This window comes from Athene noctua, chromosome 7 (assembly GCF_965140245.1).
Source record: "Athene noctua chromosome 7, bAthNoc1.hap1.1, whole genome shotgun sequence".
Classification (NCBI taxonomy): domain Eukaryota; kingdom Metazoa; phylum Chordata; class Aves; order Strigiformes; family Strigidae; genus Athene; species Athene noctua.
In genome coordinates, this window is record NC_134043.1 from 13,621,756 (window position 1) to 13,649,662 (window position 27,907).

General features: G+C 40.2%; 1 protein-coding gene across 1 annotated transcript in view; it reads left to right on the forward strand.

The window, feature by feature from the left end:
- Positions 1-27,907, forward strand: part of CLASP1 (cytoplasmic linker associated protein 1) — a 187,536-nt gene that overhangs the window by 74,199 nt on the left and 85,430 nt on the right. The window contains exons 9-18 of the mRNA XM_074911577.1: positions 17,344-17,496; positions 18,452-18,525; positions 19,308-19,400; positions 20,712-20,857; positions 21,607-21,742; positions 22,458-22,528; positions 23,482-23,541; positions 24,211-24,288; positions 26,830-26,997; positions 27,792-27,841. Of these exons, the coding sequence (XP_074767678.1) occupies positions 17,344-17,496; positions 18,452-18,525; positions 19,308-19,400; positions 20,712-20,857; positions 21,607-21,742; positions 22,458-22,528; positions 23,482-23,541; positions 24,211-24,288; positions 26,830-26,997; positions 27,792-27,841 (1,029 nt within the window). The remainder of the gene's footprint in view (positions 1-17,343; positions 17,497-18,451; positions 18,526-19,307; positions 19,401-20,711; positions 20,858-21,606; positions 21,743-22,457; positions 22,529-23,481; positions 23,542-24,210; positions 24,289-26,829; positions 26,998-27,791; positions 27,842-27,907) is intronic.

Genomic DNA, 27,907 nt, shown 5'->3' on the forward strand with positions numbered 1-27,907 from the left:
CAACATCTAGGGAGCTGCTGGGCTGTGCGCAATATCCAGTGAACCAGGATGCTGCTGACCACTGATCGCTTCAGGCTGCGACAGCAGTACAAATAGAAAATAGCCATTGTATAACTGAGCCATTCAGTTCCAGTCTGGACAAAATAATAATTATTGCTAATTGGAAATAAAGTGAGTGCTCTGTAATGGAGGTGAGTGGTTCAGGTGGCTCAGGTGACCTAACTGGCTGACTTGTGAGCCTCAGATGAACAAGGCTGATCCTGCTTTTATGTTCTGGGAGATCCCCAGAACTTTTTTGCTCTGAACAGATTGATAGCTGGTAAAGCAGTTGGCCACATATGATGGATAATGATCCCTAGACAGAAATATCTTCTGCAAGAATACAGGACTTAGGTGCTCATGCTTGCAAAAGTAACAGAGTGGTCCAGCAGGCCCCTCAAGTTGTGATTGGTACTTGCCTTCTGTAGAAATCCTGAAGTTTTACTTACACATTGAGCATAAAAATTTAGTTTAGGGATGTGGTAAGGCATTATTTTCCCACAAATTTTATTCCTTTTTCTGAGTTTGGGCTGCTTTTGGAGGCAGGATGCGAACTGCTGGCTTACCCTCTGTGTTGAGTTTTCAGTAACAGCTGTTGATGGGCAGCAATGCCCTATGAGCACTCCTGGTTATTTGTGGTTAAACAACAAGGTACCATTAGCCTGTATTGCATGCTGAAAATTACTGAATTGGGTGGAGAAAGATCTACGTGGCTTTCTCTTCTGCAACCCAGTCTGCTGACACTTTCTGATATGCTACTACTGATACACTCACTTTTCTGCTTTCCTTGAGTTCACATCTTTATAGACTATAGTCAATTGTTTGTGCTAATTTTTTTTATGTTCTTCATACTGATTCTTCAGATAGTCTAAGCAATGCTTGGAAACAGCTGCTAATAATAAAAACTTGTTAATTTGGTACTCTATATCTGCCTCCACTTTCACACCTCCTCTGTGCTGTTGCCACTTCCATACCTGATAGTGTTTGAGTCATGGAGTTTGTGAGCATTTTTTAATGTGCCAACAGATAGTAATCCTGCCTGTCAAAGTGAGTATTAACACTTTTACATGTAGCATAACACTGACATGGTCACTCCTTCTGCTTCTGATTTGTGAAAATGGAAAGCAAGTGCATAACAGTCTGGAATCTGACTGTTGCTCCTAAGCAGTACTGTAATATAAAAATAAATTACTTGCTTGTCAAGCTCCTTTTACTCAGTGAAGGACTAAGTGGAAACAGTGAGTCTGTGCTCTCAAACAGTTTTTACAACTGGCTGAAGTTGCGTGTGCTTTGGGACAGATGTACTTGCAGCACTGTGGGTCACTGAAAACCCAGGTGAATAAGCCCAAAAGTTGAAGGTTCAGAAATAAAACTCTCAGATAAAGTCTGTAACTCATTGTCATAATTTGAAGATTGGAGTTAGTGTCTCCTTCAGCTAGTAGAAGGAAGGTCTTGGCGTCACCTGGATTCTTGACGTTGCTACACCAAGTAATACAAATAAAAAATACAAACCACCAAATATACAATACAAATGTATAGTTTTGCACAATGAAGTGAGAGGTTATTGTGAAATGAATGATATACAAGGACCATTACTTTTGTTGTTAATTTTTCCTCTACAAAACATAATGAATTTTGAACAACTTTTGTTTCTTTTAATTTTCCCCAACTCATGTACTCCATTTTGATATGAAGCAGTCATATTTCAAAAGGTCTTTCATAGAAGCTTTATAAATATTCATGCTAGAAAGCAGACCCAAGCCATCTTAATCTTGGTGCATCCTTGTAGTGTTTGTACCTCTGACTCAAGGCATGCCTTTATCTGAATTGAAATGTGCTTAAAATAAACTATTTTAATTCTTTGACACGTGTCATTCTCTTTTGTTCCTGCTCTGGAATGTAAATCCTAGGTGCGTCTGGACGCCTTACAGCGCGTGAGACACAAAGTGCCTTCAATAACCTTGAACTTAGGCTTTTTTTTTGCCAGTGTACACCAGTGTATTACAGAGCATCATATATTTAAGCGAGGACCTGCAGGGGGTTCACTGGATGAGCTCACCCTTTGGAAGAAAATCATCCATTTTGCCTCTTGTGAAACAGAGATGATGCTCTTCTATATCTCCTCTGCTCTGACTCGTGCCTTTTCTCCTGTATAAGAATGTGAATTGAGGGGAAAACAACAACAAAATCATCTAAAAATAAAGATTTGATAAATATGGGGCTATAGGAAATTATGCAAACACGAGGAAGCAGCATCCTCCTGATTTCAGTGGTGCTTGAAGGAGCTTTACTTCCCTCAGCTCTCGCCTGTCCTCTCTGTGGCCTGATGGTTGCAGATACTTACCTTGGGGTAATTTTCTTCATAGTGAACTCAGAAAACAAATCTCCTCTTCCCAGTAATCACTTATGGTAAACCTGGGTTCTGGGAAAGATTTCATCAGTTGGTTTCATCAGCACTACTGCATGAAAAAGCCCCAGTAAGTAGTTGAAGGCCATTATCCCAACCTGGTAACCTGTCAAGGAGTTTCCAAGATAGTGTGTCTCATACTTCAGCCTTATTTATTTTAATTTGCCGAACAGCTTGAAAGAAGCTTGTTTAGGATTAAAGCAATCTATTATTTCCTATTGTCACTCCTGATTAAGATTTATCCTCAAATGGTGTGCTGCTTGGTTTTGCAGTTGGTTTCTCATTGGCTCTCTTCCTAACTGGTAGGATATTACAATGTTACAATTCACTTCACCTTGATTTTTCTGCCTGTTCTTCCATGACCCCCAAATACAAAGGTGTTTCAGTCTTGTAAGTCTCAGAGAGCAAATGGGCCTAAAGTTTTGGAGGCCTCTCCAAAAGATCTTCATGCATTAAAATACATACTCTTAACATGTCTGAACAGGAAGGAGGTTTAAACTGGTCATTCTTGATTCACTCTAGATAGTTATCCTAGGATTTGAACCTCTCTAGTAACTTACAAAACATCAAACAAGGAGGCGTTCTCAGTGGGATTATTAGATATCTGAGTTCTCTTGGGTATGATATTGTTTTAGTCATTTTCTACTTTTAACATCAAACTGTATGAAGTGACTTTATAATAATGGAAAATAAGGGATCACGACTTCAGTCACTAGAAAGTATTTAATTGAATTTCTGGACTGAAAGGGATGCCTAACCTCTTCCTTTTTGAGCGTGATATGTTATCTGACAAATGAGACACATATGCAGCAGTTCCCAGGATGGCTCACAAAGCACACAGCTCATGAAATCCCATTATGTGTTTTGCAATGATTTCTGTCTTCTCTGCTTCCCTGTGTTTTGTAGAAACTTAATCTCTTTGCTTCTCCTTGGTGCTTTCCAGAGCCTATTTCTATCTCCCAAAACTTCACTTCAAGCAATGTACAACAGTTATACTAAGCTTTGTGCTGGTTACCTAGTTATGTGCATTACTTGCCCACAGTGAGACCAAAAATAGCCGCTGTGCTGGCAATAGAAATCACTTAGTCGAGAGTTCTGCCTTTATCTGATCACTCAAAAAAAATATCTCGCCCTACTCCAAATTAGCCAACATATTTAGAATGTGGACGGATGGTGCCTGGTGGCAGCCAAATGGAGAGAATAACCTCATAAGCTTTATTTCCTGGTAGACTTGTCACAGTTGGCAGGAAAAGTTGCCAGGGTGTAGGGGGCTGCGTAGGTGATGCTGGAACAAGTTGGCACTTTGAAAAGAAAGATTTCACTGTGTTGGGTAATCTATGTTTTAGGCAAGTATTAAAAATCCATGTAAGTTTTAAGGTTTATGAGTTTAAACTTTAGCGTGAATTATTTATCCCAGAACTTAAATAAAAGTAGGAACTATTCATGTTGACATGTATATTTATGATTTTCTTTACTATTTGACACAGTATTTAACAATGCAGAAACACAGTGATGGAGTCTGTGGTTCTCCTGGTGACTTCTGCTTGCACATGAGCAGCCTGCTGAAAAGGGGAAAGCTTGTTTCTGGGAGTTGATTCTTTGTATGGACTACACCTTACAGCTTGGAATTCCGGAATAAAGTGTAAATCGCATGTATGAAGGGAAGTAGCTCTCTAAAGGGTAGGCAGATCAGTGCAAGGGGGAAGAAACTGCTATCTAATTAGTCCATTTGAATTATCAATGCAGTGATATTTCAGGGTCACAGATGTACAAAATGTCTGTGTCAGCCATACTTGGCTTAGGGAGAGGACAGATCTCAAGCTGTTTAGAAAATTATTCCTTATATTAATGAAATACTGGGGTCTTTTTGCTTTTGACTTGACTCCTTCTAAATCTTGCATGGAGGCAAGTGTGCCTGTGTGAAACCAGAAATCTATATAGGTGAAAATCAGTTGTGTTTAGTTAACCAGTGAGTCTGAGATGGAGGTTTTCTTTGCATCTGTATAGATTTGAGATTCTTTATGGCTGTTCAGATCTGGGGTGTTTAGTTTCATAAATGCCAACATTTGCTGTTGATGTTGTCTCACTTAATGATTTCAGTGTTTTTTTCTGAATGAGGAAGAAGTACAACTTAAACCAGTAGTGCTCACCTGTCTGTATCTTGTTCTACATCACGTACTCGTAAGTTGGCAGAATCACCTGTGAGAAGGTGTCACTGCTAAGGAAAGCTGAGTAATTTTGATCCTTGCCCTAAGAGTGGTGAAAATGACTAAGACAGGCTTTCTTTGCAATCCGTTTCCCAATTTTACATGCAAACCATTTTAATGTCTTCAGTTCCATTTAGGTCAGTATTTGTTTTATGATATCTGTAATGGCTATATCCAGAGTAAGATGTTTAACTGGGTTGTGATTAATGTTTGTATTCTTTGTGGTAAATGTCAATGATTCTGCTTGGCTTAACTTTCTTTCTTTAGGGCTAAGTTAAATTATATTACCCTGCATTTGCCGTAGCTTAAAAGCTGTACAAGGGCTGTTACCGTGGCCCAGCTGGTGTCTTATAACTTGTTAAGCAGCAATAATTTGATTGTGAATTTAAGTCCTGAGGCAAATTCATTCTTCGTTTTTACTTGACAGACTTAGCCATTGCACCAGAGGAGATCTTTTGACTGCTTGTAAATATATTTATTCATAGCTTCCCCCAACTCTTACCAAGTTCTGAACTCGGATTTGAACCAAGTGACTAAGGTCAAAGTTAGCTTGCCCTTAGTCTCTCTGTTTAGGTCATCTTGTGGGTAAGGTGGGCTCACGGTTAGACTCAAGTGGCATAGGAGATACAGTAGAGGAACTGGTAGAATTGTCAGATGAATCGAGATTTTACTGGTCTGTTGCCACATTTTTCCAATTCTGATTTTCTAATTGATTCTGACTGATCTTTTCATTTGATGCAGTAAATAGCTTTATGTGAGGAAACTTGATTTCTTTCATCATTCTTTCGTAGTCATAAGAGCTGTGGAAGTCTTCTACTGTGCACACAATATATGGGAAGAAAACAGGATGTTTAGTAAAGAACTCAAATGACTAGCTGTGGCATCAAAGTCAATTATTGAGTCCCCTTTGGGATTAACTTTCAATCATGGCAGAAAATTTTGGGTGACTGGGTGACAGGCTTAAGTTTTACCTAGGTGCAGAGACCTGAGCGTGGTTGAAAAAGGATGCAGAGCCATGGGGAGAAAGTAAGTAGCACCACTGATGGAGGCCAAATGAGAACAGGTTAGGCAGGATTATGTTAAACAGACTGATTAGGACACAAGTACTTGCATTTCTTTAACTGCCCTTTTTCTTTTAAAAGAAAGGGAGGAGGATCTCTGTGCTTTTTTTTCCCTATATATATAAAGTCTGAACAACAGTGATTATTTTTAACTGTGCTCTGATCGCATTATTTATATAGTAAGCTCTTTGGGAAAGATACTTTTTTAAATTGTAGCGCATTAAGTCCCCCAGCTTGCTCAGGGTTTCACGTTGCCTCTGAAATATGAATATCGTGTTCAGTACTCTGAAGTCGTTAGTGACGAAAGGAACAAAAGTTTCAGCCATGTCTTGATTCCACCTTTGTATTTCCTTTCCGCCCCCCAAATATGACTGCTTTATTTGCTGCATATACCTAATGATGGTGATTGTTTATGGAGGAGGAATGTAGATGAAGGAGCTTAGATCTATCTTTTGTTTTAAAGGAGTTGGGGGGGGGCAAAAATCTTTGGGAAGAGAGGAACCATGCTGACTGTTAATATTTATAAGCTGTGCCACATTTTTGGCTTTGGACCCTTTTTCCTGTGACTTTTCCTTGAGGTTTGCTTAAAATGCAACTTCGAAGGGTGTGTGAATAAGGCTCAAGAAACTGATGCATCTCAGGAATTGGAGGTTTCCACTTGTAGATCAGGAATTCAGAAGCCATATTAAATATTAATTTCATTCTTTTAGACTCTTGTCCAGCCACATGGAAACCATATACTGTACTGAAGTGTCTACTTAGACAATAATAGGCTACTACTTAGTGTACTAAAAACCTCTCCATGCTTATTTGAAATCGCATAGAGGGAAATCTGAGATACTGGTGTCTAAAAAATAATCAGGTCAGGTTCTCCATGCTCTTGCATTCACCTTCATTTCTGGTGTATAGAGCTGGAAGCAAAATTAAGCCTAGTGTGATGGTGATTAAATAAAGGAAATCCTATACTCTGATACATCTTCTGGCATTTGCTCTGATTCTGACTTTACTGCATGTCCTGAAGTCAGCCCCTGCTGACTGTATTTTGCCTGTTTTCACTGCGTCAAAAAAAATGGAACTAATTCTATCTAGATCATATACCAATAAATCTGTACAAAGTATTATTAGAAATAATAATTATTTAAAATCTATTCTAAAAGTTACTAAAGAAGCATTTTTTCACTAAAACATGTCTTATTGCTCTGAGATTGGGTACTTTTTTCAAACCAGTTCTTAGAGTAAAAAATTCATAATCTGTTACTACTAGTTTCTGCTTTTGCTTCAATAAAAAGAATGTTTTCAAAGTTACTGTTGAAGTTACTGATCTTGAGTGTGGTTTCACTGCTTTTTCTGCAATGATCCTGAGAAACATAAAATGCTAGTTATTTGGTTATTGGGCTTTTATCCCCGGTTTTCAAATGATAAAAAGTGAGCTTGATGGTTGACTCTGCAGGTATCTACCAAAATGTGAGTAGTGTGAGAAGGGAATGGATATTTATCACCAGCTGTAACAGGTTACTGATCTAAGCTCTGGATGTAGTTGAATATACTTACACGGACATTACAAAAGCTGGTACAACCTGCAAACTTTGGCGGTGGTGTAACGGTGCTGCAGTATGGTTTGTGAGATCCTGTGTGTAACCAGCTTATCAAAGCTAGGCTCTGCTTGCTTGCATGGAGTTGAAGTGGGACAAGAATCTTCTTCCTTCTCCCCCCGCCCACCCTTTTGAGTGCTAGTTTTATTAGTTAGGGGTAGGCAGAAACTTTTGTGCTTTTGGTGCATCAGGAGAGTGCTGATGGAGCCAGTCAGTCCTGCTAAATATACTCCAGAGCAAGGGTCAGTGTTAAGTCAGGTTCCCCATCCCTTTCCCTTACTAACAGCTGCAGTAGGTCCTCTGGAGAACATATAGCCAACTGTCTAACCTAGTAGCAATTGTCCCAGGATCTCCTGAAGCCATCGCCAGCCATGTTGTCTGTCAAAAGCATCTCAAAACCATGCTTTGGTAACTGTAGATATAGAGCAAAGCTTTGGTCAAATCGAACCTTGAATTATTTTTCAATAAACAAAACTTCTCTGTATGCTTTGCTTGCATATGTGCCTTCACAGCCTGTAGTAATACACATCTGTATAAAGATGAAGCTTTATGATATTTTCTCAAGATGCGTGTAGACTGTGGAGTCGCTGCCCGTTGCTCCATAGTTTTCCTTTCTTGATCTTTTGTCTCAACTACCTGCAGTTTTAGAAATTTTTATCTCATGGTTATTGCCCCACCGAGCATTTCACATTATTTTAAACAGTTATCTAATTAAAGGATATTAGTTATGCATCAGGCCAGACATTCTGGGTGGGAGTCATTGATGTGCAATGTGCATAACACCATACAGTTTTTGCAGATGTACCTGTGTTGTTGCACTAGCCTTTAACCAGGCAGATGAATGCCTCAGGAAGGAAGCCCTGGCTCCTGTTTTCTGTGGCTGTATAGGAGATGTAGGCTGACAGCCTTGTTTTTCCCTTCGTTGTTCAGCAATAGCTGCATATGTTGTGTTTCTTGGCTCAGAGGGGGCTGCTTGGAAAGTTTAGGATGTGCCACCATCTCATAGGATGGTCATCCTCTGGCAAATGAGAAGTGCTGGGCAACACCTTACCCCTGTTAATAGTTGTAAATACACCTAAAGGAAGGTCTCAGGGCTTGGTGCTACAGCTTCACCAGGTCCCTCCAATGCATCTTTCTGGCTTAACTTCACCAACCTGGCTATCCTCTGAGACCTGTCTGAAAAGGAAAGAAGGATGCTGTTTGGGATTTTTATCTACTTGTAGGTGTTTCTATGAAGCTACTTTTGTGCAGCAGCAGGCTTTGCATTGGGGAGGATGTTCTGTGATGCCGGGAAGTGGGATCTCCTGCAGCATTTCTGACTTCCCCAAATGTGCTCTGGGTAACTTGAGGCATTAAGATGCTTTTGTCCCTTTTGTAACTGCTTTGTCCTAAAAATGTCAGGATGCTCTTTCCTTCCTAAAGCAGCTTTGTGCGCTAGTTGTCAGTGCTTTACTACGCCTTGGTGTGCTGCACATACAGAAAACAAGCAGCTCTTCAGGAAGCAATAAGTGATAGGAATATAAAATGCAATTTTCTTTTGTTGACAGTGCTGCCTGTTAGGGCAGTCAGCATCTAGGTGAGCTATGCTTGTGATAATTACCCAAGTGGGCAGCAGCATTTGTTCAGGGAATGCCAGTGGGGATCATTTGTGCAGGGAGTGCTGGTGGGGAGCACAGGCTAGAGAAGGTGCCTCTTCCTGTGATGTCATGGCAACAGATGGTACCCATAGCTGGAAGCCTGAACCTGATCTGTGGGGCTGGAGGCATCTGAGCTGTCTGCATGGAGCACTTCAGTCCTTAGCAGGGGGAAAGCATCTGTCCATTTAAAGGCTTCAGATTCCTTGTGTGCCTCTTAATTCACTTTATAGGGTATAGGCAGTCCAGGTAAAACAAAACTTCACCTGTCGATTCCCCAGGTATCTGCTTTTTCATATGGGTTTTAGCAAATAAAAGCTAAGTCGGTTCCAGCAGATGCGTCCCTGGGAGCTCAGTTTAGCACCGTCTTTGGTAGATGTTTTCCTGTAGCATTGCTGGGTACCAACCCTGTGAAATACGGAGAACTCAATTTAAAGTGTGGGTAACCTTCAAGCAACCTGTCAAGAACAGCTACATTAAAATATTTTTTCCTAATACCTTGTGATGTGATTTCTAGTTTTTCCAAGCCGTTTGCAAATGTCATTTTTTTAACATGCATAAACCATTTTTGAAGATAATGGAAAGAAAGAAAATATTTAGGACACTACTCACACCTTTAGTAGGAGGGAGAAAAAGTGATTTAGAAAAAAAAAAAAAGGTATGTTTATGAATAGGGCTTAATCCAGACTCTGGCAATGCCCTGAAGTCTTGACACCCTTGAGAATGTCCCTCAGCAACTCTATTTCAGTTTATTCATGTGTTAAAATAATAACAAATATTTCTTGCTGCTGTTGAATGGCTGTACCTTTTGATCACACTTATATAATTTTTAGAACAATTACTATTCTAAAATCTAAAGTCGACCGCACACCCAGGCAAAGGAAGCTGTTGCCTGGGGTTGTGGGTGTAGTGTGGATGACCAGTAGCTGGATGCTGCCGCCGCCTGTTTTGCCTGCTGCCTGAGCTTCCGACAGAGCAGAGGCTTTCTGCAAGCATAGGGAGTCCAGGCTGTTGCCGTATGTTTTCCAGCAAGCGCAGGGAGCTGGCTAATACCTGGAGGTAAGGGCGAGGAGGGGAAAGGTTCATCTTGCTCTCCAACCTGACACATCCCTGCCACGTGTGCATATGGAGATGGTGCCTGAGGGAGCTCCTGTGCTTCTGCAGAATTGAATTTTGCTGTTTTGTGAACAAAGGCAGAAGAATTTGCTTTCTTTTATATAATTATTTGCCTAAATAATTAAACTTTAAGGTTGAGGAGAAACCTTAACGTTGGCACTGTGCAGCACACAGGATTAATACTAACATGGAAGGAAAACAGTATGCTTTATCATCTTCAGGATTTATCTTCAGGAATGAAGAAAGGATTTCCCTCAGTTTTACAGTCTTGCAATAAGGCCACTAATTCCTGTAGTTCTGGAAGGAAGGTATTTTCTGACTCTAAAAGATCCCCCTGGTCCATCCTGTATAAATAGGCTTTCTCACTGATTGGTATCTCCAGGGCTCAGGGTATACGACCCACTTTGAGGTTTTTATCTGCAAAGATTATGTTAAGGAGAGCACTGCAAGGAGGGAGTAATGTCTGTGCTCGGGGCTGCTGCTGGCAGGTTTCTACCCAGTGCAACTTTAAAGGGTATTTTCAAGGGTCCATAGCAAAAAAAAGGGACAGCACCCCCAAGTGCAGTCAGCAGGGAAAGCTGCAGCAGCAAAACACAGAAATAACACCCTGTTGTGGAGTGTGTAATAGACTCGGAAATAGAATGTCGGGCAGGCACCCTGCAAGGCCTGGTAATGAACCTGTGGGTGGCAGGAGGGGTAAGTGCACGGTAGGGAAAATCTGATTTTGCTCATTAAATTGAAACTTTATGTAAACTTGGGCTTTTGGGATGGGTGTGTTTTTCCAAGGTTTGTGTTGTGGCTTTCCTGATGCGCTTGAGGTCTGGGGGAAAGCTGTGTGGCTAGCTGGAAAGGGCACTGTGGGGATATTGTATTTCCAAGGACGACTTTGAGGAAAATGGATCCTTATCTTTTTCTTTTCTCACTTTTTTTTTCTTTGTGTGCATGTCTGTGTCCGTCTCTTGATTGATTTATTTATTATCAGATTAAGAATTTATTTATTTTTAATCAGTGTGGGGTGATGGCTGTGTCTGTGCAGCTCCTAGCACATGAGTTTAATTCTTGTTTAGATGTCTGTATGAACTATACTGAAGTAATTAGCAAAACTAAGAAATCCTGGATATTTTTATGGTTTTATCTCAGCTTTTGGTGCTTTTGTAAATTCTTTTGGCTGTTTGAGCTTTTTCTGCTGCACTCAGTATTATAGCTATTTTGTTGTCCATTATTGCTACTTAATTTTACAAAGCTTGTAGGAATGTGAAACCTTTGTACGACCTCTTTTCTAAATCTACTTAAAGCTAATGGAAACTTTCATATTTCTGAAAACTGTCTGAATGACAGTTTCACTAACTCTGAAAAGTTTCCATTTCTAGGTGTGTTAGTTTCATGAACAGAAGTTTCTGAAAAGCACTTTGCTGTGTTCTTTGTGTTAATGCTCATATGCCATTGGGGCATGCTGTGGCTTGTTAACATGATGACATTAATTATTGTCAACCTTAAGGTTTCAAAAATCATGTTTTGAAGCAAACAGGCTCATAAATATTTAATACTTTTTATTTGTCAGTTACTTTCAAGTCTTCAAGGCGCTTGTTCTCAAGCTTCCCCACAGCCATCATGAATACAACTTCAATTGGAGCCATCTGATTCCAGAATTGAAAATTATAATATCCCTCAGAAAAGTAACTTGAATCAGTTATGAGTTGCATAAGAACGGATTTTGAACGTTACCAGGGCTGTTGCTTATTCTATCAGGTAGAAGTTGGAATTTACTCTCCATATGCGGTTGTGTCAGCCTACTCTGGTGTTGTGGTAAGGCCAGGGTGTACTTCAATTTCTTCAGTTAACTTTATCATACTGGAGTTGGTTTAATAAACATAGGATTCCTTACTAACAGAACTAACACAATCATTGCTGTGGCTGGCTCAGGCCTGGTGAGCCCCTGGAGGGATCCTTGCTGAGGTCAGGTTTTTGGGAATCCACTTCAAAGCCAGTTGTGAAGGACAATGAGGTGGTTCATTGAATAGTGCCAGGAGGTTGTGGGAGGGGTGGGCTGGGACTGGAGCTGGTTGCTGGGTCAGCCTGGGAGAACTGGACCTGAGGAGAGAGGTGAGTGGCACTCACCTAAGTGGTCACTTAGCCCAAGTGCACTGCATTTCAAAGGCTCAAAACACTGTGCCTGGTGTGGAGGGAGCGGCTGCGGCTCGGGCCAGGAGAGACCAGCTGGGAAACTGTGGGAGATGGCCAAGCGAGAAATCCTAATGACGTGGTGTGCCTGTGTCCTTCTGCTTGCGGCTGCTACTCCTTTGTTTTCAAACATTTAATCCTGCAGGGGAGCATATACGTGTGCCTTTATCTTTAGTGGGTTCATAAACTTGTTTTCCTGGAGAAACCTGTACAATACCTGTGTTGGAACTGGGCAGGTTTTCAGCTAAACCATGCATGGGTTTAGCATGTGCTAATGGGAAAAGGCATTTAACCTCGTCTGAAGCTGTCTTGCTTGGAGGCTGGTGGGACACCACAGAGAGGAGTAAACCGTGCCTCGTGTCCTACAGGAGTCACAACTGGAGATGGGGGTACCAGACACTGGCCTTGGGGGAGGGCATAAGATGAGGTGTCTAAGGGATGTCTGTCTCAAAACCATTGACCAGTGCACACGAGGTCATGTCTGGCAAGAACGAGTAAGGAGGAATATATCCTGTTTTCTTTTGACATCAGTGGACTTGCCTGTGTGCGTTCTCAGCTTTTACAGGGGGCTCTCAGATCTTCACAGAGTTGGGCTTTGCCCACCTAGTAGGGGCTGAGCATGGAGTTTCAATGTACTGAAACGTGTATCAGCTTTAGCAGTTGTGTGTCTGCTCCTGATGCAGGACACCCATGTGGTGAGTGGGAAGACAGGTTTCTCCAGTGCCATCCACCTTCATCTGCACCCGAAAGATTCTCATGAAAGAGATGCAGGTGATACTTGCTAGTTGTATCCATCTTGCATATTTGAGTTGCACTCATGTTTGGAGATGGGACATATGATAAATTGGCAAAGCAGGGCCGGAGCAAGTTTAGTACCTTGCAGAGTCAGACCTGAAGACCATAGCAAGGCATCTTTGTTAGGAACAGACATGGTTGTAAGCTTTTTTCCCAGTCTGTAGTAACTACAGGGTAACTATCTTCTCTAGAGCTTACAGACAAATAACTGAAAAATTTGAATCTGACGTCTTAACGTTTTTAAAAAACAGAAAGCATATCCTTTCATTGGAAAGGAAATTTGAGACTTAATTACTTTGTTTTTAAAGGTCCCAGACTGGCAGTTCAGGCAGGGTAAATGCTGGCCCTTGCTTATGGTGGTTCCTGAACAACTAGCACAGTCTCCTGTCACCATTTTACACCTTGCCCAGACCTGAAGGGGTTACGTTTTAAAATGAATAATGACTAAATTTATTCGTCATGGACAAATGATGACAGCTGTTGAGATGCTCCTGTTAGCGCTTCCCAGGGGATAAAGTCAGGCTGGTTCCTAGTGCAAGCCAGCCCAGGCAGACAGACTCAGCTCATCTTCATCCTGGATTATTTGTCCCGGGTTCCCCTTGCTAGCAGGGAATTTCCTTCCTAGAAGTGAACTGAAGTTTTCCTGGGCTGAAATGGGTGTTGATGAGAATCCTGCAGAGCTGCAGTTGTAGAGAGGACTGAAGCCATAGCTGTTTAAATCCACGTGTGAGGACAGCATGCTTAATGAATACGAGGGGCAATGATTGATTATGTTCTGGAGTGAAAGCCGCGGCGCTCTGTGAAGCACTGTTACATCTGGGCACGCTATGGAAAATATGAAGGAATGTTGAGGAAGCTTATTTGCAGAAGGATATGTACTTGTAAGCAATATTTTTTCTCTTCTTAAATAATGTAAAGGAATTGAAAAATGTAAAGCAAATTGTGTTCTCTGTTTCTCTGAGACAGCAGAGTGGTGAGCAGACAAAGGCCTTTTTTATAAGGGCACGTCTCTGATGGAGAGTACTGTATGGCCCTTATAAATGAGTGCTTGGGGGGGGTCCTGGGGTGGGAGAGCATCAGTGGTTATTTAATGTTAGAACATGGCACCAATTCCGCTTCAGTGCACCTCTGCTGGAGTCACGAGAGTTACACCCATGCTGAATTTACCACCCCGTGATTTGTAGATAGGCTGCAAAAAAAAAAGATCTAGTTCAAATTATTATTGTGAAAGTAGCCAACAAATGGGGAAGGGGGCGAAAGCTTTTCAGTGATAATGCATAGTAGCTTGTTTTTCTCTTATTTTCTGTACTCCCATGTTCACGTTTCTTTCTGTTCTTTGTTTCTCTTTCTGTCCTGCACACGTGCTGATGAAAGACTTGATGTGCAGTTCTAAATGTGGCGCTGTCATTCTGCACTGCTCAGATGAGAAAATGCTGTTGGGTTATTGAAGGGATATTCTGATTTGATAAATATGTAATGCTTGGTTTGTAGACTTAATAAACAGGAAGATGTGATTTGAATCCAAACATCCCCAAAACTGTGGGCTGGTTGTTTTTTTTGAGTGTTGTATTTTTGGTTAATGCTCAGAAAAGCCTGTTTTAAATGAAAATGATAGTTTATTTAATTGCTAAAATGCTTTAGGAGTGTGATCCTTTTAATATCCGTTTTTCTGGATTGATGTTTATTATATGAAATAGCAAACCACACCCTCTTTTCCTTTCAGAGGGTCGAGGCTTTAAAAATGCAGATACTAGAGGAAGTGAGTTAACTAAGACTACATCTAGGTAGCCTGAAATGCTGCAGATAGAGAATTTTATTACCAGATGAAAGTGATTTTGAAGTAGTAAAGTATCTTTTGTTTTGAATATGACTGACTTTCTCTTGGCTGGTAATATATGTATGACAAATAATCGTTTGCTTAATATCTATATAGGAGCTTTTGAAATAATGCAGTTAGGTCAAATTTTGCTCAGAAGTTTTTGTATTCAAGATTTTCGCATCGCTTAAACACCTTCCTAGAGGCTTCAGAGATTACACGTTTTAAAGTCTATTTTGATCTGCCATGACCTTCGATGCAACTCTCACCAAATAACGTTTTTTGAAATAATTCCTGTTTGAAATAGACTGTATCCTTCAGGAAAAAATATTCAGTCTTGCTTTTTAAGAACTGCCAGTATAGAATTCACCGGGTCACACAGCACCTAACCTTGCAGAGAGTCACTCCTGTGATTACTGCAAAAAGCTGGGGGGGCCTGGGGGAAGACAGAATTTAATTTGGTTTTAACTTCCATCCAGTAGCCTTGTCTTGTATTCTTCTATTAGGTGAGAAACAGTATTAATAAATCACACTGGAAAACTACGTTAATAAATCTTGAGTTGCTGTGTTAACACAGGATATAATCAAGCAACTTGTTAAGAATCTGTCCAGGCTAAACAGTCTCCTGCAGTGAATTTTCATTTAATTAAATTAAAAACATATTTTCTAGTCCTTTAATCATTCTCATGGTTCTTCCCTGAGCTCTTTTCAAATTATTTTTGAGTTATGTATGTCAGAACATGACCAGTGTCAGCATGGATGTAGCACGGTATCCATGACTGCCTTAGGGCACTGTGTTAAAGAGAGAGCCCACATCCTAAATGAGGCTTGTGGTTTTTTTAGCTGTATGACCTTAAATTTCTTGATGTTAAAGTTCGTATATTCACTTTTGTCTTGTTTGCTTTTTCCTGAAAAGCAGTCCAAGTACTTGTTACTATATTACCCCTTTCCTTTAGATGTTACTTTTTTTCCCTACCCCTTTCCCATATTCCAAGATTTCTTGAGCATCAACATTAAGGGGAGAGAAGTCTTTGGCCACTTTTCTTAACTTGTTGGATGCTGCTGTCTGTGTGCCAGTTCAGTGTTGTGCTGTGGTTGGAGTATGGCATCATGTGCATGGGTGTATATTGTTAATGTGGCTTTTAGGTTTATAGATGATCTGTGATGGTTCTCCTGTGTCCCAGCTGCTAATAAGCCAGTACCACTGTGGGCAGAGAAAACTTTGTAAGGCTGTTTGTTGGGCTGAAGACAATAGAGGCTTTTCTTTCTGTTCTTTTGCCTCCCCTGAAATATTCTATACTGTTACCAGCTTCTTACTTTCAGAAAGCTCAACCTGTATTGAATTTCATTCATTAGCGTATAACTAGGAGCCTGTATTTGTTACTAGATGTTCCCAGGTGCTTCTCTGAATAGGGGTGGACTGAAGCACCTGCTTGAGATTTTGTCAAGTGAAATTTTGCAAAGAAAATGTTCCTGATCCAGTGAAGTGCAGGTGTGTACATTGGACTGTTGGAGAGGGGTGGATGTGAAGCAGGTCTCAAATCTTGAATGAAGTGTTAGTGTAGAGAAGCTAAGTGATAGGGACTTGAGGTGGCTTTCTGGCCTTAATAAATAATGTGTGCCATCAATATCAGCTGCCCAAACACTTTGTCACCTTTCAACCTAAGGCTAGTTTTTAAAGTGGATTAGCTAATCCGTGTAAAACTGCAATATAAGCACTCTTTTGGAATTGAAGTGACCTTCACTGAGAATCAAAGTGACTGTAATTCATCTTAATTTAATTTATGTTCACATTTGGAAGTAGGGGCTGAATTTCCCTTTGGATGTACACAGAAGGTTCAGTAAGCTTTAATACACCTTGTATTTATGGCTTTTATGAATTTGAGGTAACTTTTTCTGTTTCCTTGTAAAGAATCTCTCGTGATCATTTAAAAAGTTAAAAGTAGATTTGTAGCTCTGGATGGGTCTGTAATTAATGGTCTGTGGTTTATCAACAGTATGGATGTTGCCATGTGATCTTTCCTGGATTACCCTGTTTATTCTTGGTTTCCAGGCATCTATCACAGTGTAACAGGGCAGCCTGTGCTGCCTGATCTCCTCTGCACTTGGATCTTGGGTTTGCTCATGGTCTTCGTTTCACTACAGCACATGGCAAAATAGCTCTCAGAGGCATAAGCATCAGGGATACAGACTGTATACACCTCAAGTATTATCTGTGGCTTGCATCTTTCTGCTGTAGATTTGAAGGTTATTCTTTTTATCTGAAAGCATTCATGGAAAGGGTTTATAACATAGTGGCTGCAGTAGAGAGGGATTGGATTCAGTAGCCTGGTGGTCATGCATGAATAACCAGATTTCTAGCACGAAGACACTGCTGAGATGAGAGCTGGCAGAGCAGACCTGAACATGCAGTATGTTTGCCATCACGTGGGCATGTTCCTTGGGACATCCATTCCCTTCATCGGATTTATGGTTGAATGTGCTTTTTTTGGCAGATAAAATTTTTGACGATGAAGACTCTGTGGATGGGAACAGACCTTCCTCAGCCAGCTCCTCTACATCTTCAAAGGCCCCTGCAAACTCACGCAGAGTTGGGATGGGGACTACCCGCAGACTTGGGTCTGCAGCTCTGGCCTCCAAGTCTTCAAGTAAGCTAATAGCATACATGAATTGACCTTTATGGGAGGTATTTATAGTGTTCATGCTTGAACTCATTGCAAGGACTTTCAGACTGGCCTCCAGGATGTAGTAACAGATTTTTCCCTATGAAATCACTGCATGTACATTGTCTGTATGTCACAGCTGATCTTTGGAAGGGTGAATCTCCAAGCAGTCGCCTCATCCCTGTAACGCGTTTTGCGTTTGTGAAAGGTTGGACCTGTCCGGTTGTGCACTGAGGGCTTTGAGTAAATCATGTCAACGTTGCAGCATGCAGATTTTTGCCTTTATAGCTGCAACTCTTCAGCTGAACTGAGGCAGGCTGCTTACAGCTACATGCTAAACTTCAACCCATGCAGTTTAAAACTGACACGCTGGCTTTGCTCTGAGACCTTTGGGCATTGCCAGTAATGAAGGTGCAGAAAGAAAACTGAGCAGTAATTCTGAATGTGAGCAATAATTCTACTTGTGGTTATAATTCAACATGTGACCTAGAGAAATGGAGAAAGTTCCCCGTATCAGTCTCTAATCTGATTAGTATTCCAGAGACTATTTATCTTCCTTATCATATGTCTGTTTGTGCACCTGTCAGATCTGCACCTTCATCTATTATAGATAGGATTAAATCTTTTAAAATAAAATCTCCCATATAATTAAAGCAAATATTCCCTTTCATCTTTCAGACTGTGTCCCCTAACTGTTGAGTGACTACTGTAATGACTTCCTTAATGTGCCCTCTGTGCCTGGGAGTTGAAGGATGCTGTGAATGTCTAGTCTGTGCCTGGCATTGAATTTCCCTGTCTCTGCTTTCATTACCTCTGCAGCACTCTGAGGCTGCATGGATAGTGAACTTTCTCCTGATTAGGTGCCTCGATAGCTGGTGGTTTCTTAATTGATTCTCTTGTTGATAAGAAGATTGAAAAGGCTTTTTCATTTGTATGTCAGCAGCCAAAGAGGGAGCAGGTGCTGTGGATGAAGAAGACTTCATTAAGGCATTTGAAGATGTCCCAACGGTTCAGGTAAGTAGAATTACATGTTAAAACACACAGTATTAAAAAGCAGAAGATGGATATAGGATCTAGTCCTAATCACTGGCAAATTGGGCTTCATTGTGATGTTGACAAATCTTCTTTGAGGGGAAGGCAAATTAGAAGTTGGAGGGAGGCAAGTTTTAAATGCTGGTATCTGCCAGTATTTTGTGTGAAACCCTCAGAAGTGGGGGGAATGGGGGTGGGAGGTTGTGATAGAGGTACCACAAGTGTGATGGAGCTGGAACTGGATGTGTGTGCTGCACAGTGCACTCTGGTCAAACAAAAACTTAAGTCAGCAGAAGCCTCTCCATGTTTCATTTGTACCATCTGGAAACTGAAAGGTGACGTGTCTCCAGGATTGTTGCTGTTGTGAGTGTGACAACCAGACAGTGCATGTTTGATGATAGATTTAGCTGGATAGCTGAGGTGTGTCACATACCCTCTCCTTCACCAGAGCTTTATTTTTGGGACAGCTAAACATCACATGTATCACTCATGATCTTCTGTATGTCTTGACTAATAAAGCCACTAGTAGCTGTGGGAATGCTGCTAAAAATTGTGAAAATATAGTATAATAATAAAATATGATCCTTTAATCATCCTGTCGTTATTTAGTAATTTTTGATTGCAGAAAATGGGTGTTAATTCTTTGCAGCTGTGTCCAAGGCTAGGACATGAGGAACAAAGAATGTGAGAATGTATTTGGGAAGTGATCTGATTTTCTGGACTAAATCTTGCATTATGGTGCTACTCTTTATTTAAATTTGCAGATTTATTCCAGCCGGGATCTTGAGGAATCCATAAACAAAATAAGAGAGATACTATCAGATGACAAGCATGACTGGGAACAGAGAGTTTCCGCGGTAAGTAGTGAACATAATGAGTTCTGTTAAAGTTTTTCTGCACTGAGCTTAATCCCATGAAGAGGGTATTGGGAGAACCTTGGAGTAAGGCTGGAATGTAGCTGAAGTGATGAGCTTCTGTTATGTTCCCCCAAGCTCCTTCTGAGACTGAATTTAAACCATGTTTATGAAGAATAATGCTATTTAATATACAAGAATCTGTTGAGACAGCATCAGGTTGAAGTGGAAGTCATGCAGCAAATCCAGGTGTGAAGCTAGAAATTTGCAAGCAGGTGGCTGAAATCAAAATGTCAAAAGCGGCATTCGGAATACCTTAAAACTTTCTGATGAGACAGAAAGTCAATTTGCTTATAGAGAATTTATTTATACTTTTGCAAAAGGAGGTGTAAAATAATTCAGAAAGAATTTGCACACTTAAGTTTTGAATGAATAAATATGACTGTGGGATATGTGGAAGTGGAAAATTAGATGTTACATGCATGCCAAGATTGAGTTTTATTTACTGAGGTAAGCTGTGTTTTCATGATGTAAATAGATGCATGATCTTGTCTACACTGTAGACTTTCATCACTTGTGTAGGAACTTCAACATGTCTGTCAAATCCTGTGTTACAGATCTGAGTGGCAAACTGTGCTGATTCAGCTCGCTTCAGGTTTTTTTGTTTGCTATGCTCTGAGTAACAATGAGCTTAAATTGAGGCACTGTACAGGCACATCAGTATACATGAGGGCCTGTGAAGTTGTCCAAAACAATTCCTGTAGGATAAAATGGTTGTCCCTGTAAAATTAATAGAAAATTTCCCATTTTGATGGGGTCGGGATTCCACTTCTATTAGAGCCAGATAATTTTAATGAAGCCAATGGACATATTTGAGATATAGGCTAGTATCACTCAGATCTGAGTATGAGCCATGCCCTTTAAGTCTAGTCATCATTTTTATACAGCAGTCAGCTGTGAGAGGACCTAAGCTTTAGAAGGCACTGCAAATAGGTGGTTTCTAAGGGGAATAGAGGAGAACCTTTAAGACATCTTTTGGCTTAAAAAGTAGCGGTCAATTTATTAACGATATAGTTTGAGCAGCTGGTTGCAACACTTCTGGACTTCTATAACCATGTTTATATTATCGTACTTAGTATGTTAATCTAGGAGTTGAATATATATGTTAATCTAGGATTTGAATATAAGATCTGAAATAATAAAATTGCTTGTAATTTAAGAAAAGGGCCCTGGAAACAGTATCAGCCCTGAACGTAACTGTCCTTGTATTTATTGCTCATTAACAGTCACTGCTTTCTTTTATGGTGCTAATAGTTGAAAAAGATCCGGTCATTACTTTTGGCTGGAGCTGCAGAATATGATAACTTCTTCCAACACTTAAGACTTTTGGATGGAGCGTTTAAATTATCTGCTAAAGACCTGCGGTCTCAAGTAGTACGAGAGGCTTGTATCACATTGGGGTAAGTTTACTTTCTTGATGTGCTTAAAATGTGATGTAGAAAAAAGAAACAAGACACTGGTTAAAACACATTTAAGATGTAATTCATGCTACTAGTACTAGACAGTTACAGGTAGAATATGATTTTGCTACAGCTGTTTAAAACTGTCCACATAGGCCACTGATTGTATTTTGGCCAAGTTGTGTTCCGGAGTGTTAAACGATGCTGATTTGAGATGCTGAATGAATGAGCAAGCCGTGTATTCATGCACCGACTAGCGAAGGATTGAACAATAAATCTGAAAATGTGTATGTTTTGTTCTGGTTTGGCTTGAGACAGTTTTTATTTCTGATGGTTTATTCTTTGCTAAATGCTTCAAGAAAAAGGGTGCTGCAATGTTTCTAACAGCTTTTTAAAAAATTTGTGCATGTTAAGGCAAATTAGGCAGTTTTGGAGAAACTAATATAAACTAACAAGTTCAGGAAAATGCATTCTTTCAGCATGATCCCATTTGATAATAAATTTTTAGCTGTGCTTCTTACACTGAAGTTACTGTTTCTCAGAGTTCAGATGAATACAGAACATGAGTTTGAAATGAAAGTGAAGGAACTATTTTTTGTAACATGGTGTTCTCTGTCCTTTGGACTTGGAGAGGAGGTGACAGTTGTGAAGATTAAGATGTCAGATGTGCTTATGTCAGATACTCTGTGGAAGTCTGACTCTCTTAATCCTCAGCACGCTTACCAGCATGACTTCATTCTGTTTTTCAGACATTTGTCATCAGTTTTGGGAAACAAGTTTGACCATGGGGCAGAAGCCATCATGCCAACAATTTTTAATCTAATTCCAAATAGTGCCAAAGTCATGGCCACTTCTGGTGTTGTAGCAGTTAGATTAATCATTCGAGTAAGTATACATCAAAAGAGAACAGTGTTATCATTTCCAAATACTGTGGTGTTTCTGAGGAAATATGAATGTTGCTGCAATGAGAATTAGATTAAGTGCCTAATCTACTTTTCTGATTGTGCTGGTCTTGGCTGTCTCAGATGTCATGCAGCCTTGTGTAGATGATGATAGTTAAGCCCTGCCAAAATAGTAGGAAAAATGTTTCTTTGCAGAGTAAGATATTTCCATCCCTTTAAGAGCTGAGCAAACTTTTTTCTTTGAATGGGTTTTAAACCTGCCTTGCAGGACAGACTCATCCTCTTAATTATGCTGTAAAACTCCTCACAATGTATATTTCCTAAAACCATTAGGTCACAGAGGTGACTTCTGCCTAGTGATTCACCGAGGAAGCTGTAGATAGTCTGATATCTCTCAAGTTGTCACCACTGACGGTTTAGATCCTCTTGCAGTGACTTCAACTCCTTGACTCACTGCAGCCTGTCGTTATAGAAGAAAATAAAATATCTGTTAAAGATATTTTAACAGATCAAATATTTTTAATAATAAAAATATCTGTCTAACTGTTAGGGTTCCTTTATTTAGCAGTTCTATTTTTAAGAATTGAACAAAAAAAAAAAGCTGCATGCTAGGCTCATGTGGCTGAAAGAGGTGGCTTTTCATTCCATGAAACTGCAGTGTAAAGATTTCTTCCTGATTTTGTTTTGTTTTCTTCTAGCATACGCACATCCCTCGATTAATACCCATCATAACCAGTAATTGTACCTCCAAGTCTGTTGCAGTTAGAAGGTAAGCATTTAGTTTGGATTTACTCTCTTTTTTTACCAGTAAATAGGGTCACATGTACTTTCATTTGTTTTTATTTATGTAAAGAGTTGATATGCACACTTACTAAAGAATGCATCTCATTCTTCTCCATGAGTTGAGATCAAATTTGAAGTCAGCTATCTTGTGTAAGCTGCAGCACTGCAGAGAAGTAAAGGCACTTTTCTGCAAAGAGGAATGGTTTTTATAATCTAATCTTTGTGCTTACCTGTCATTATAACATCATATTATTAAGCCTTCTTTACAGACATGTTTCTGTTCACTTCTAGCCATTATAGTGACAGTCTTTCGGCCAGTCAGCAGAAGTAACGTTCTGTGATAGCATCACATGGAAGTTGGAGTGGATGTGCTAATGGTCCTCTCTGCACTTAAAATCTAAGTGCACTTCTGTCCCCTACCTCACTGAGAGAATCTTGCCTGGTCCATGTAGATTAGCTAGTTATACAAAAATAGGACCTTCATGGTTGCTGAATTTGGTGACAGCCCTTGAATAAATAACAGCACACTTGTGCCTTAGTTTCTTGAAATGAGGAAGGGAGATTAAAGTTGAGAAGATCTGTCTCCACATGAAGCTAAATGTGAAGTTTCCTTTTGAAGCCTGAATTAACAGGTACAAAGTATCATTAGCATGGATCTTCTGGGTCTGTCTCCCGTTTAGTGAAAAGGGGGGCCTTTCTGGATTGTTTTATGTCAAGGCCTCTCTTCAGACTTCTCTGTAGTGAGCTGTCTCCAGTCATCACCAGACTGTTTATTGATGGTGTATATAGAGATGTTGATGTTTTTATTGGGGTGGTTACTGAATTCTAATGTCCCAATACATCATAATACAAGATGTCTGTTGTTCAGAGGCAGGTATGGCAGTCAGTGTGCCTCTGTTATCTTGGAGAACTCAGCATTTCTTCTTTTTCTTTTGTCAGGCGCTGTTTTGAATTTTTAGACTTGCTGTTGCAGGAGTGGCAAACACACTCCCTGGAAAGGTAAGGTCTGTAAACAAGTGAGTTAATTCTCTCCTGCTTATGTCTGGGGAGGTTAATTCTGGAGAAAGGACAGTCCAGGAGGTGACGTTATATCAGGTAGCTCTAGCAGAGATAAGATACTTTTGCCACAAAAAAATCACTTAGGTACATGCACACACGCCATTTGTCCCTGTAGTTCTAGCAGTCAGATTTGGTGAGTCTGTCTTCTATGTCAGCCTTGGAAAACCTGGCTGAGTGAATCCCTGAACTTAATAGATTCTTTTTTTTTTTCTTTTTTCTTTTGCACCCTAAAGTGAGTTGATGAGGTGAAGCTTCTGAGGCTTCTACAGTTCTACAGCTTCAGTCATAACTGTGGGAGAAGAGACTGGGACACAATTTCCTTAGTCCTAGACTATTTAAGTGTTAAGAGAGTGTTTCTGCATGCAAGCAGTTTCAGTAGATAACCAAGACTGACCTATGAAGAATGCTGCTTGTCTTTTCCTAGTTAGCAGTGTGGGTGAAATAAAACTGACTTGTAAGAGTAAATAAATAAAGGATCTTACTTGGAAATGGAAGGATGTGATGAACTTATTTGTTCTTGAACATCAAGACAAAACCAGATTAGTCATTTCTTTATAATTGTGACGCGTCTTTCTGGACTGCTGGATAATGTTTTCTTTCTCATTTCAGACACATATCAGTGTTAGCTGAAACAATAAAGAAAGGAATTCATGATGCAGACTCTGAAGCCAGGATAGAGGCAAGAAAGTAAGTGGAAACTGTTGTTGGTGTCTTTTCTTCCTCCTGTTCTTTGCCCCTATTGTGTTGTGAGTCAGTGGTATTGCATGTTGCAGACTGGAGTCCAGACAAATTTCCTGGCAGTTGATGCCACCTTTCCCTTGGCTTCAGTGGGAGTGTGTACTTCAACAGGAGATATCATATGAGGTGATCCCATGGGGCTGAGATATATATGTATCACATCTTCTGATGGTGCTTGTTTCACTTTGTTCTTTTAATGTTATTGTATTCTTATCTGTCTGAGCAGATAAAATGCTTACCCGAGTTATTCTAGAGAGCTAGTAACTTTGTCTTTTTTTTTTTTTTGATGTTTGAGTTGCTTGTAGTTAACTGAAATTTCTTCTGTTTAGTACAAAAATACTATTATTTCTAATTTTTCTTTTCTTTTTGGCCTGTGTGTAAGACCTAGGATGTAGTAATGCTGGGAGAGGAGTGGCTGGCTGGAGAGCAGCCCTGTAAGAAAGGGATGGGGGATGCCAGTCAACAGCAGGCTCAGTGTGAGTCAGCAGTCTGCCCTGGCAGCTAAGAGGGCAAACTGCATCATGGGGTGCATCAAACACAGCATAAACAGCCAGGCAAAAGAGGTGATTATCCTGCTGTGTTCAGCGTTGGTGCAGCCTCACCTTGAGTAGCGTATACAGTTCTGGGCCCCCCTATTTAAGAGGGATGTGAACGTGTCTGGAGGAGGGCAGCAAAGCTGGTGAAAGGGCTGGAAGGGAGTGTCCTCTGAGGAGAGCTGAAGATGTTGGGCTTGTCTAGTTTGGAAAAAAGGAGGCTGAGGGGTGACCTCAATGCTCCCTACAGCTTCCTGAGGAGGGGAAGTGGAGAGGGAGGTGCTGATCTCTTCTCCCTGGGATCCAGTGATAGGACACGTGGGAATGGTTCAAAGTTGTGCCAGAGAAGGTTTAGACTGCACATTAGGAAGCATTTCTTGACTGAGGGTTGTCAAACACTGCAACAGGCTTCCTAGAGAGGCAGTTGACACTCAAAGCCTGTCAGTTTTTAAGAGACATTTGGGCAATTTGTCTCTTAACAGCATGCCTTAACTTTTGGTCAGCCTTGATTGATCAGGCAGTTGAACCAGATGACTGTTGTACATCCCTTCCAACTGAAATATTCTATTCCTAGTCTATTCCTATGCTACTATCCTATAATGCTATGCTACTCTTGAAATAAAAGTCTTTGTGCTAGTATTATGCTAAATGGTATCCTAAATTAAGGAAATATTTGATGTCACTGAAATAATATCTTTGTGTGTATCTATAGGAAACTTTAATGCAATTAATTTTCTTCTATTGATCTCTTGCATTTTCATTAATGTGATTGTACGTATGGTAGTGTGCTAATATACTAGGATCATGCTCTTTTGAACAGAACACTACAGGAACATTTTTCTTCAGAAAGGATGCTGTAAAACATGAAGTCCATGAACAATAAATTTTATTAATCTAAATGCTATGTTACACACAAAGGTGTTTCACAGTAGGACTGTTTAAATCCTTTTGAAAGATAACATGTCCGTTACTGAAAAATACAGTAGGCACCGAGACTTCACAGCAGGTGACTAGTTAAGCTGAATAGTCAGCAAGGAGAATGGCATGAGACTTCAGAGAGCATGCTTAATTCTCTCTTTCCATGTTTCTTAATTAACAGCGTGGTTGATTGTAAGACAAATTTGGTTCCTTCTAGTGATGTGAAAATGCATATCACTTCTCTGAGGACTGACTGTCACACACAAACAATTCTTGATTCATTTGAGCTAATGATATTACTCTTAAACTGCCCATTAGTTGCCCCCTGAAAAGTGCTGAGAGTCTTCATCTCCTTTGTGACAAGAGTGAATGGTGTTTAGCCATCAGCCAAGAGATTTGGACCAGAGAGGAATTCTTTCCTCATCTTAAAATGCTCTTTTATTTTCAGCATGGCACTGATTGGAATTCTATAGGAGCATCTCTTTCCTATTCCTTGTTATTTCTTCCCCAAAAGATAGGCAACAGCCTCAGCTCACTACAGATGATTTGTCTGTGCAGCATTGTAGGAGAGCTGTTTGTTAAACTTAAGGAAGAAAACAACCCCAGCTGGTGCTTTCTTGAATCAGACCCGTGCATGTGTGTTCTGCATTTGGCATGTTTTTGAAGTAGCCGTTGAGCACCTAGTCCCAAATTGGTATCAGTCTAGTGGGACTACCATCTCCTGTGTACAGTAGACAGCTTGAAGAATGAGGGGTTCTTTTGTAATAAAGCTTTGTTGGCTACTTATGGTTTTTACAGCACACCAAATGCTGTTTTCCTCTCTTCATTAGGTTTGTCTTCTGTGTGGCTATTCGAACAATACAATGGGTTGAAGAAAGTGATATGTCTTAAGCATGTTATAGGGACAGTAGATGGTTGAAATGACTGGGCTAATGAGCCCACTAATACCAGTGGTGAAAAGGGCTCTGTCTGCACCTGTGCTCCACTGCCCCCTAAAACACAGCAAGGAGATGTTCACAGTATTGTGCCTTGTTTCCAGGTGTTACTGGGGATTCCACAGTCACTTCAGCCGAGAGGCAGAGCATTTGTACCACACCTTGGAGTCTTCCTACCAGAAGGCCCTGCAGTCACATTTGAAGAACTCTGACAGCATCGTGTCCTTGCCACAGTCAGATCGTTCCTCCTCCAGTTCCCAGGAGAGTCTCAAGTAAGCCCTTTGATGTCACTACCTCAATTTAAACAACTGCAGATAGCTCCATTGAATTGGAGGGAGCCATTGCATTGCTTTGTCTCATCTGGTCATCGTTTGGCCTCAGCACTTGCTCACTCCAAGATTTTTTTTAGCTAACACTGTATTAAAATAAAAAGCCACCAAAACCCATTACTGGCTTTTAAAAAAAATAATCGTTATCTTGACTTCATAAATAATTTTCTAGGAAGCTTTTTGTGCTCAGCAGATACTGTTGGTCATTCCTTCCAGATGTGCTTAAAAAAATGCTTGGATTGAAATTCTCTGTTTAGCATTAATCCTAGAGGTGTAAGTCAGCCTCTGTCCATATAAGAGGAAAAAAAATGACTGAACTAAATTTGAGTTGTAAATGCAAAATCAATATGTAACTCTTCTGTTGAATATATGTGTTTTAGTTTCTCTTAGAGATACAATTAACTTAGGCTGCAAATGTCTGCAATATAAGTGTAAGACCTGTATGAAAAATATCCATAACTTACTAGTATAACTTTTTAAATCTACAAAAAGTGTTCTTAAAAATATCTTCTTACTCCGATAATGTTCATACTCATTTTTGTCTTAGTGCTTTTGTAAAGGATTTCATGGTGGTGCTGTATGTATTCTTAAACAATAAGTTTTGTTACTGTATTCCTATAGTATGTATAAATAACTTCCTATTAACTCAGTTGTGTACTGAGGGAACAGAGTAGCACTGTTACTGATGACTATGAAATGCTAGTTTTGTTTTAATAAATATTTATATTAACTTCTAGCCGTCCATTGTCTGCCAAAAGAAGTCCCACTGGAAGTACTACATCTAGAGGTGAGGACAGGAGCTGAAAAATGTGCTCAGGTGTTGCTGAGAAAGTGTGATGAATTAGGATGAGAA